This window comes from Neophocaena asiaeorientalis, unplaced genomic scaffold (assembly GCF_003031525.2).
Source record: "Neophocaena asiaeorientalis asiaeorientalis breed wild unplaced genomic scaffold, Neophocaena_asiaeorientalis_V1.1 scaffold150, whole genome shotgun sequence".
Taxonomy (NCBI): Eukaryota; Metazoa; Chordata; class Mammalia; order Artiodactyla; family Phocoenidae; genus Neophocaena; species Neophocaena asiaeorientalis.
The window spans coordinates 11,687,893-11,699,986 of record NW_020176571.1 but is presented as its reverse complement, the minus strand read 5'-3'; the positions used below and the strand labels follow the sequence as shown (position 1 = coordinate 11,699,986).

At 36.6% G+C, this 12,094-nt stretch overlaps 1 protein-coding gene across 6 annotated transcripts in view; it reads left to right on the top strand.

The window, feature by feature from the left end:
* The window catches only part of EPS8 (EGFR pathway substrate 8, signaling adaptor), a 187,817-nt gene that overhangs the window by 112,449 nt on the left and 63,274 nt on the right, over window positions 1-12,094 (top strand). For all 6 annotated transcript variants that reach the window (XM_024733470.1, XM_024733468.1, XM_024733466.1 and 3 more), the window contains 2 exons: window positions 5,078-5,151; window positions 7,372-7,445. In XM_024733470.1, the coding sequence (XP_024589238.1) occupies window positions 5,093-5,151; window positions 7,372-7,445 (133 nt within the window). In that variant the 5' untranslated portion in view covers window positions 5,078-5,092. The remainder of the gene's footprint in view (window positions 1-5,077; window positions 5,152-7,371; window positions 7,446-12,094) is intronic.

Below are 12,094 nucleotides of genomic sequence, written 5' to 3'. Positions count from 1 at the left end.
CAAATGACATAGAGAAATAGAGAAGGTGACATCTCTACAGACAACAGTACTGGTAAGAAGTATTGAAAAGTTACTCCTAGAAGACACAGAAGGAGACAGAATATGTGATGATTTAGCAGGTTTAAAGCACATTTTTTTGTCTTTTAGTAAATTAAGTGCAATCACTAGTAGACAATGTCACAAAGTATTGGTAGAAATTACATTTCAACGGTCTTTTAGTTAAAACCCTAAATAATGATGGTAATCAGTCTCCTCACCCCTATCTTGGTTATAACTTAGACCCAGAGATGTGACTTAAACTGAAATTGAAATACAGATACTTCAAGATAGGTACACCCAAACAGACTAACAAAAACTTAAATAAACAAAAAGGTGTCTGTGACATTTTTCTGAGAGCACAAGTCATTGTGTGGTAGCTAGATTGGGTAGACGGGATTCTAACACTGCGTGATGACTACAAACTCATTCATCAATTTGAAAATTGATACCATATGCAAGCAAGAGTGAAGAAAAGAAACGGAAATATAAATTGTTATTTATTTATTTATATTTGGGATCTTAAACTTTCCAATACAATTTTAACTTGCTGGTTTAGCCTTAATATAGCCTCATTTGTTTCTGCTTACCATGATTTTCATACATTCTATTTATTTTCCTTTGAAAATTTCAGTGTTCAACATTTTAGGTATGTTGAACTGAGATCTTAAATTTACCACTTTATTTGCTGGAGAAAATAAGGAGAAAATTATAGTAACTATGACTTACAAGAAATGTTTTCGTAAGGAAACTGATATTCTTATTTCAGATTTGTTGGAAGCTATTATGAAGATTTTAGTGTACACTTTTTTAGAATTAAGTAGTTAATGTAGTAGAGTTAACTGAATTTGTGAGTCCTTAAAAGTAATGAAGAGGGCTTCCCTGGTGGTCCCAAAAAAAAAAAAAAAAAAAAGTAATGAAGAAAAACTGTGTCTCAGTTTTTAAGTTGTTTTAAGAGTTAATAAAAATAAAAGCAGCTAATTTCTTAGTAAGACTGATGGTTCTTCTATATTATATATACATATAGTCCATATAGGTATAAATTGGATATGTCTCTTAAAAGCCTAAAGGGGGGAAAACATTTGTAATTGTTTCCTTTTGCAAGGTGTGCCCTGTGTTACTGTGTTTAAATATCTGAAACCTATGTTGCTACCTGAGCATCTCTGACAAATGACACTATGGTTGCCAAAGAGAAAAGTTTCTATATTTAAAATTCAGTTTAGCAAATCAACATTTTCTATTCCCTTTTATTCTATTCTCTTATTCTGACAGATCACTATTTTAAAGCAAAACAAACCCCGAATTTATTTGACTGTCATGAAGAATTAAACATGAAAAAGATGAGCCGGTCATGGCTATCTCTTTTCACTAAAACCACCTGCTGTGGGTTTAAAATGCAAACTAGATCAAAACGACTACAAACCCTGGGGGTTTAATTTATGTGCTGAATGAACCAGCTTGTTTTAAAAGAGTACTTCTTTTTTTTTTTTTTTAACTTTAGAAGAAACTTGTACATCTATCTCATTTGATCTTTCACTAGCCCTGTGAGCTAGAAAGACCAAGAATTATCTGTATTTTACTGATGAGAAAATTGAGACAGAGGCTTAATTGACTTCCTTTCGGCTAGTTAGTGCCAGAAATGGTGTTAAAGTTCCAGGCGTCTGTGAAAGCCTCTGTCCTAACCTTTAGCTCTAGATCCATAATGTTATCCCAGGCCTCTGTTCTGGCCCAAATTCCAGAATGTAACAGTGATGTGCTCTCTCTTGATTCTGTAGACTTGTGAGAGCCAATTGTGAAATATTTAGGATTTTGTAAGCTGCTTTTAAACCAATGCTAGCTTGAAATGGGCCATAGTGGAAATACTTATACCAAGGAAATCAGGAAGTACTACAAATCAGGGGTTTATTTTTCTCCAGAGAATTGGTTTACCTCTGTACACTGATTGTATCTAAGTATAAATTGAAGGAAAATAAACAACAATAATAAAAACAAATGATAATATAGTATAAATGTAATTTTATGGATGCAATACTTGGTTAGAGGTCAATATTTCTTTGTTCCTTAATTTGGAAATTTGCTTCTAAGCTGTGAATAAATATGGACAAGACTTCAGGAAAGGTTGAATTAAATGAGTGTTTTGGGTTTCCCTGGTGGTGCAGTGGTTAAGAATCTGCCTGCCAATGCAGGGGACATGGGTTCGAGCCCTGGTCCGGGAAGATCCCACATGCCACAGATCAGCTAAGCCTGTGCCACAACTACTGAAGCCTGCATGCCACAACTACTGAAGTCAGTGCTCCTAGAGCCCGTGCTCCGCAACAAGAGAAGCCACTGCAGTGAGAAGCCCGCGCTCTGCAACGAAGAGTAACCCCCGCTCGCCACAACTAGAGAACGCCCGCATGCAGCAACGAAGACCCAACACAGCCAAAAATAAATAAAATTTAAAAATACTAATAAATTAAAAAAAAAAACTTGAGTGTTTTGAGGACCTTTATAAATCCTATCCATTTTTTAAGAACTAGGTCAAGTCCCAGCCCTTCAAAAAATTATGGCAGTTGCCTTGCTTTTCCTACCTCAGAACCTCTAGTAGGTCTAAAATAGAGCCTCATACATTGGGACTTATTTACTGTGTGTTTCATATGGATTGGTTTTGTCTCCTTAAGAATACAATAAACTCTTTGAAGAGTAGGATGTGGACTCTCCTTCCTTCTTTTTTTATTTGAATTAATATTTAATTCAAATATTAAATATTTTGTACTATTCTTACTGCTTAAGAAGCAGCAGTCATCAAAGCAGCTCTGCCCTTATGGAACTTAAAGTCTAGTGAAGAATCAGGAATTAATTTAAACAAATGAGAAATTACAACTGTGGTAAATACTTTGAAAAATTGTGTATTGTGCTGAGAGTATCTGATAGTGGTGGGCTTTTATCTATTCACAGAGGTCAGTAAATGCTTCCCTGAGGACACGGTGATTGAATTGAAATGTGAACAATGAGAAAGAATTAACTGGAAGTTACTAGGTCTTGAATATTCTTTATGCAGGCTTTCTGTGCCTCCCGATCTGAATTAAGTTCTCATATTATATACCCCCCCGAGTGACCCTGAATTTTCCCTTTGTGATAGTAACAACAATTTAAAATTTTATATTTATTCACTAAATGTATGTTTTTCCCACCAGACTATTTGCCCAAAGCTAGGACTATGTCTCTTTTGATCACCTTGGTAGTGCCAGGATCCATCATAGTACCTGACAGATAACTCACACAGTAGTTGTTAATATTTCTACTCTTTGCCTTTGTCTTATAATAAAGCTGGGATATGTCCTACCTACCTCTCAGTTATTGAAAAGACATAATAATGTAACGTATACAAAAGTCAGAAAAGTGAGACAAGATCCAAAACAGTTTAGTGCCACAGAAAGCAGGAAGGGCCACATGTTCAGGGGTGAATAGAAGTAATTCAGGTGTAGCTGTACTGTCGAGGAGAAAAAAAAGGCCGTTGGATTTGGCAGTAAGGAAGTTTTACTTATTTGCATTTATCTTGTTTGAAGGAAATTTGTTTAATTTGTGAAACAGATTACAAATGGTTTCTGAAGATAAATTTCTGGTGTTAATTTAAAAAGTTGTTTTCTTGTGAAAAGTAAAAGTTGTGTAAATGAATACCATCTTGAGAAAAAAGATGTATCCAAGTGTATATATAGGATGTTGTCAAATGTGCTTTGAAAGAAGGAAATAAGAAAATGGAAAGAAGGGAGGGAGGGATGGAGGAAGGAAGGAAGGAAGGAAGGAGGGAAGGAAGGAAAACTAGATACAGGAAAAAAGACTGGAGGAAATTGACAGGACTGTTAAATGGTTATTTTTATTTATTTATTTATTTTAACATCTTTATTGGAGTATAACTGCTTTACAATGGTTTGTTAGTTTCTGCTTTATAACATAGTAAATCAGCTATACATATACATATATCCCCATATCCCCTCCCTCTTGCGTCTCCCTCCCACCCTCCCTATCCCACCCCTCTAGGTGGTCACAAAGCACTAAGCTGATCTTCCTGTGCTGTGCGGCTGCTTCCCACTAGCTATCTGTTTTACATTTGGTAGTGTATATATGTCCATGCCACTCTCTCACTTCGTCCCAGCTTACCCTTCCCGCTCCCTGTGTCCTCAAGTCCAGTCTCTTAAGTCTGTGTCTTTATTCCTGTCCTGCCCCTAGGTTCTTCAGAACCTTTTCTTTTTTTTTTAGATTCCATATTATATGTGTTAGCATATGGTATTTGTTCTTCTCTTTCTGACTTACTTCACTCTGTATGAAAGACTCTAGGTCCATCCACCTCACTACAAATAACTCAATTTCGTTTCTTTTATGGCTGAGTAATATTCCATCGTATATATGTGCCACATCTTTATCCATTCATCTGTCGATGGACACTTAGGTTGCTTGCATGTCCTGGCTATTGTAAATAGAGCTGCAATGAACATTTTGGTACATGACTCTTTTTGAATTATGGTTTTCTTAGGGTATATGCCCAGTAGTGGGATTGCTGAGTCATATGGTAGTTCCGTTCTTAGTTCTTTAAGGAACATCTGATGGTTATCTTTAAATGATAGGGCTCTGGGTGATATTTTTCCCCTCTGTACTTTTTTGTATTTTGTGCTTTTCCTTATTTCTCAAGTTTTTAAATTTTATGAGCTTACATTACTTTCATAATGAAACATTAAACAAAGTAACATTTCATAAAACTGACAGTGATGAGGTTGAGTGGTATATAGAATTATGTTTTTGTAGTTAGAGGGTTCAGAATTATATTTAAAATTGTTCTTTTTTATATTTGCTTACAATGTTAGTATATTAACGTTAAATGCCAATTTAATCTTTGTTTATATGTCCATCTGTACTTCTGGAGCCTGAGCTCTTTGAGGGTGGAGATCTTTATATTTCTAGCATCATCCTGGAAGTGACACATATTTTGTTGAATGAAAAACTTTAAAACTGAGATGTCTCAACCTTTTTAATGCCTTCAATCCATGTACCTTTCTTTTTTCAGAACATTAAAGTCATAATGAATGGTCATATTTCTAATCATCCCAGTGGTTTTGGAATGTATCCATCTCAAATGAAGTAAGTTGGAAATTTTGTATTTAATTTCTTGGTTTTTTAAATTTGATTTGGTGGTTTTAATTGTTTTGTATTTTCAATGAAAAGATCTCTTTCATTTCTTTATGTAGTTCATTCCTCAATATATAATTTCTTTCTAACACTAAGATATGTTATTGTTAAAAGTTTACTGTGTCTCTTAAGAAAAAGATGGTTAAGTAATATCAACCCCAATGATAGTGATCTAGTAGAGACATTTTGTTCTGGTATTTTATGTATTATTGCTTTCCATAGTTGCATACATACTCTACTTCATAGCTTTCACTTTCTCTGGAGCATTCTTTTTTTTTTTTTTAATTAATTTACTTATGGCAGTGTTGGGTCTTCGTTTCTGTGTGAGCGCTTTCTCTAGTTGCCTCGAGCGGGGGGCCACTCTTCATCGTGGTGCGCAGGCCTCTCACTGTTGCAGCCTCTCTTGTTGCGGAGCACAGGCTCCAGACGCGCAGTCTCAGTAACTGTGGCTCACCGGGCCCAGTTGCTCCGTGGCGTGTGGGATCTTCCCAGACCAGGGCTCGAACCCGTGTCCCCTGCATTGACAGGCAGATTCTCAGCCACTGCGCCACCAGGGAAGCCCCCTGGAGCATTCTTTTTTGGTATTCATAAAATATTTGCATTTGAGGAAAGTTAAATGTCATCTAGTCCAGTCTCTCGAGATATTTACCATTGTGTAAAACAAAAAGAGACAAGTCCCTATGGCTTTAGATATAATTTGAAATCACCGCCCTGACTTAAGTGGCCATTGCCTTATATATTGTGATTAATATTGTTGTTATTTTATATTGGCCATCATGGTATAGAGTTCATTATTTTTCACAACCACGTTATTCACATTTTTCAGAACCAGGGTGTTCACATTGCTTCACCTTCCTCTTTACAAAGATGATTGCAAATCCCTTTGGTGTTGGTTGGTAAGAGACACCAGGGGAGTATGTCAAGTACTATCTTCATCTTGTCCATCAATTTATTCAAGCCAGAAAGTTTTGCTACACCCTCAATTTTTTCTTTTTCTTGTAACATTTAATCATGAATTTATTATAATTTCTTCTATTAAGGCACTCTTGATTCTATCCCATACTATTCTTTCTTTTCTAACTTTATTTGTGGCCTTTATCTCCTACCTGAATTTTTGCAGCACCTTTCCATCTGGTTACCTTGCCATTAATTCCTGGATTATCTTTCTTAAAAAGTTGTTTGGATCATGTTACTTCCCAGTATAAAGATATTTACTCCATCTAGAGAATAGAAATTTAATCCTTAAGCCCTCTATTTGCCTTCCCTACTTCTCGAGTCATTCATCTCTTCCAATCCCACTAGATGCTTTTCCCCTTGGGCGTCATGCTAGTTCTTGAGCCAGATCTACATGCTTTTTCCTCACTTAATTCTCCACCTGCCTCTAGAGCTGCTTCCCATTCTTTTAGATTCTGCTTAAATGCCAGTGAAGCCTTCTTGGGCATCCTTATAAAAATTTAGTCCTTATTTGATGTTATATCTATTAGTTTAACCCAGATGTCACATTCTGTTGTAACCATTTTACTTGTTTTATTTTATTTTTATTTATTTATTTATCTTTTTTTAACTTTTTTTTTTACTTGTTTTATTAACAGTACCCTCCCCCTGCCCCGCCTTACCCCTCATTCTTCTAGATTTTAGGGCTTAATAAATGTTTACTGAATACATTTTAAAAATTCAAATAATATTCACATAACAGCAACAGTAAGGTAGAAGTACCTGGTAAAGCTGGTCAAATTTAACGATACCGTGTTATGTTCATTAACTGCATTTTAAGTATTTGTGAAAGTAGTGTCTATTTCGTTACAGTCTAAGTGATTGAGAACTTTTTATGATTGGATCACTGCTCGCAGCTCAATTTAGTATGGCAAACTTAAATTCTTCTAAGGCAGCTTCAACCTTGTTGAATCCCCTTGGCTGCGGTTCTGACTTGATGCCTGAGAGGTTGCCATTTGTACCAGCCTCCATCCACGGTGGGTCAGGATCCAATAGCCTATTTCTTGACTGGATCAGTATCTGGCTCTATTTTACAGAGCCGGTTGTATAAACTCTATATGTTCTTTAAAAACACATGGTGATTGTGGTCCACTGGAATTTTTATTTGTAGTTTTGACATTTTATTGCTTACTTTGGACTTTAACTCAGCACGATGACCTTTTTTTTTTTTTTTTGCAGTGGCTACGGATCACCACCCACCTTTTCCATGGACAGAGAACACAGTTCAAGAACAAGTGCAAAGGCTCTCTATGGTATGTTTGTGTATTTAATGGGGTATAATTCTATTTCTAACTACTTACTTTTTATGAATGACTTGTTCAAAGCCGTAGCTTGAACCCATGCCTTGTTTATATTATTGGGAATGAAGTAGCGATTGATAGATAAGGATTATTTTAAAAATAATTTTTACAGAAGCTACCAACGCCGTTTATCTCTGCTGGCTGTCATACAATTTAGAACTACAGATGAAATGTATTCAGTACTTTCTAAGGAGTCTTTTTGCACGGTACCAGTACCTTAGGTGGATTTTCCCATCTAATTATGTATGATATGTTTAGGTAGTATTACAGTATGACCAACAGCCCTTATATAATTTCTTTCAGATCCTTCTCTAACTTTCATTGTCCTCCCTCTATTGTCTCACTTATAAATACTGGGTTTTTTTGGTAAACTTCAAATATAAAATAGAAGTCAATACTACAAAGAAGTTAAGGACTCCTGAAATATACCACATATGTTTAGGAAGGCGTTTGCTTTCACAGGGTCTGCATGGCCTTTTATTATTATGCAACCATAAAGAATGAGACTAGCATTGTGGTTAAGAGCAAAGACACTGGAGCCAGACGTCCTGGGTGCAAATCCAGTTATTAGCTGAGCAAATTACTTTACCCGTCTGTCCCTCATTTTGCTTGTGTGTATAGTGGAGATATCTTGTAGGGTTGACAGGAGAATTTAATGAGTTAGTACATGTAAAATGCTTTGAACAGTGCCTGGCAAGCAAAAAACACTGTATATATTTGCTATTATTGTTATTATCTACTATAGGAACCAATAGCATTTTCTAAATTTGAAATTCGTTTCTTTTTACGTCACCTAGAGCTACAGTATCTTGGCTGTGGTAAGAATGACTCATTCTAAGGTTTTATGATTCTTTCTCTGCCTATATGTCCAGTGACTAGACTTGAGGACTCAAATTATACGATCATAAAATGGATTTTATACCGTACACAGGTACATTTTCTTGTGGCCTTGTCAATCTGATTAGCGTTGGTTTCAGTTCTCTTGAGTACGATATTGTGACATTCTTACCATGGCCTAGTCATTATGAACTGTATATCTAGAGTATATATTCAACAAATACTTATTTTGTGATTAGTATGTGCCCAGCACAGGGCCGGTAACATATGGTCCTTGACCCTAAGGGACTTGCACTCTACAGAATGACTTGAAGAAACTGAAAAGGGAAAAACTTTTTTTGGTTTTTGCAAAGATAATCAATTCCTTCAGTCTTTCATTTCTAGACAGAAGGTTATTACGTGTTTCTGTGTGCTTGGCCATGATCTTCACAGTGTCTGTTTCCATGTCCTTTGATTCATTTTAAAGATGAATAGGAGATGGTCATTGCTTGTGCACTGTCTTGGTGAGGTAGACTCGTGCCTGTATTGTTATAATAAAGTGCTGGATAAGCTTGGATGGCAATGTGTATGAGTGCAGATGGAGGATGTGGGCAGGGTCAGCTCTTCTATGTGGGCAGGGCAGGTAGGCAGGAGGGATTTCATAGAGAGATTCAGCTCTGAAATTCTCCAGGCATTTGTGGGGCTGGAGGGTGCTGTAAACAGCTGTATGAACCCTTTTAAACTAGACAATCAGCTGTCTGAAGGTGGGTCACATTTGCCTTGGTTACTTCAGGATTCCCTAAGCTTAGCACAGTGGCTAATGTATAACTTATGCTCAGTAAATACCTGTAGAATGAATGTAATGCATCAATGAGTTGCAAACAGTTAAGTGTTAACTGGAGGGCTCAAGGTGGTGCACCGGGAAATAAGATGGGAAAAATAAACACGGACGACATTGGGAAAAATCACACTAAGGCATTTGGACATTGTTTACAAGGAATGGCCACTGAAGTGTTTTAGCTGGGGGAATCATAGGTCATATCCGTCTTGGATCACTCTGGTAGCAGTTGAGCATGGATTTGATGAGCATGGATGGAAGTAGGTGAATCAGAGACCTAAATAATGTAGGTAAGTCAGATATCTAAATAAGCCCGAAGATTTTTGTTAAGGAGAAAGAGTATTAATCATCTCACAAATACCATAGATCCCAAAGTCTATTTTCAGAAAGCTAAGAAAGGAATAAGGAATAAAAAGTAGTACTCACCTGCAAATGTTAATGTTTATTTTGTGTTGGGAGCAATTTCATAAAATCATAGCTCCAATGATTGAATCTTTAGCTTTTAAGCAGTACATTTTTATTTCTCCCCTTTTACGTATAAAGCAAGCTGAGGCTCCTTTTTAAGGTGAGGTAATTTGTCAAAGTCACAAAACTTTAAAAATCTTGATGGTAAGAAAATATAACAGTCAATCTTGTGTAGTGTGAAGCCAATGAACAGCATATTGGTAAAACAGAGGACATAAATAGAGGAATGGAAAGGGGCAAATGCAAGAGACATTTATACGGACGAAAGAACACTCAGCAGTGTATTAGGCTTACAAGTCAGAGGGTTTTAAGTCCCTTGAAGTTGCAGGTAATGTTTCATTCCTCCTTGTAGCTAATACTCACCTCTCCCTCCCAGCTTGCTGTCCACAAACACACACACACAGTATGCCTTCTCTCCGACAGGCTCACAATAAATGCCTATGGAATGGTCAGATGCATGCATGACAGTGGAGAAACACGTCCAGGTTTTGAACAACCCTTTGCAATGAACAAATTCTATTTGAAGTTTTAACTATATTTAGTTAACATTGGGAGTGTTTAGCCTCCCAATCTGCGTAGTTTTTTGTAACTAGAAACTTGGTAAAGGAGAGATTTGTAATGTCATTTCCTGTGTCACAGTGTATGCATTTTCTTGAAGATTTCTCCTTTCACAATGATTAAACCAGTTGAATAAATCCTTCAAGAATTCATTTGTTTTCATGGCTGGTACATGGACTTCTCTGGGATATGAAGGTATAGTGCACTGAAACATGAGTTTCACGGTAATGACCACTGTTTTTTATACACCGACCACAGGCTAGTTACTGTATCAGGAGTTTCATGCAACTTGGTCTTTTTTATGAGGACACTTTTCAGTCTGACACCATAATGTGCCATCCAGATTGCTTCAGGATGACTCTCAGAGAGGCATGGGTTTGGGAGGCCAAACGATCTGTGGCTGAATCATGGCACTTTCTACCAAAGGGCTGCCATTTTGAGCAAATGGTTTAACCTATTGGTCCCAGTTTCCTCAACTACAAAATAGAAACGATAATAATATTGTGGTAAGTTTATATGAAAAAATAGAAGTAATGAGCCTCTCATGGCAGTGAGGAAGGGCATAGAAGAGTCACTTTTTGTCCTGGGCCCTCAGATTCATCAAGACCCTCAAATTTAATATTTTACTGTTACCTCCAAATGATGTTATACATCTAATCACAGTGATACTTTGACAGGATCAAGGGGTAATCTTCATCATATGTTTTTAAGCTTACATTCCAGATATCACTAGAAATTTTTTTTATAAATCCTGTAAATGCAAACTACACAATTATGACAATAAGTTAGCTTCTTTTAGATATGTGTTCATTTATTCAAGGAAAATGGTTAAAATGTGCTGCAGTTTTAATAACCTTATACTGTCCTTTCTTTATTATTGTACAAGAAATGTCAAAGCCAGCATGTCAGAGGCTCTGCGTCACTAAAGTCCCTGATGACATAAATAGGAAATACGTATTAATTTCTCTCTTCTACTGTTTCTTTCTTTTCTTATCTCATGACAGTAACATTTCATTTGTCTGCTGTTAATCAGGGAATTGAAAATGTTATACATTTTTTTCTGGCTAACCTGCTTGTCAATGTCTTTAAGCTTTAAAATTGCTTTTAAGGAACATGCTTGTAAAAAGTATTAAAACATTCCCTTCTGTTGGGGCATGGCTCCTGTAACCTCTTGTCCATGGCTCAGAGGGTCAGTGGTGTGCACACGAGCTTGTGTACTGCCATGTGCTCAGAGGCTGCATTCCTTACCTTTACACCAGATCATTCAGAATCTTTTCCCTTTGGAGTATTTGAGGCTGTTTTTCCCATGTGTCTGGGTCCCAAGCAGCTTTAATAACCCCATATGAACTTTTCCCTGTTGGTAACATGCCTGCTTCTAGCATTGCTTCTGATACGTGTGGGCTGAGAAACTAATAGGAAATCTTGTGAGTAGTGTACGTGGGTTCTGAGTGGGGAATTGAGAGACCTCCCCCTTATGCATTAAAATGTGCAAATTTTAATATTAAACATTGTGACGTCTCTGTCTGCCACTCAGAGGGCTTATTTTATTTAAGTGTGGATTCTCTGCTGTGTGCTGAACAGCTGAACTTCCTAGAAAAATAACTTTCCTTTAAATTAGATATTGCTGGATTTGGAATATGACCATTTACCTTAAGTAATCAGCTGTCTAAAGTCATCCTGTCTCCAGAACAATGTAAGTTTCACAGAATTATCATTTAGTAATACTTTATCGTCATGACCAACATTTATAGTATTGTTGGGAGACCAGGTAGTGAAAGGTAAACATGACAGACAGGCACTCTCTCGAGTTTCATTTTACCTTAAGTTTGAACGTTTTTGTGATATTAGCAAGTAGGAAAATGTATTTGTTTTTTTCCTGATTTTCTTTGTTCTTCTCAGGGAGGTACTGGTAAGAAGTGAGCAT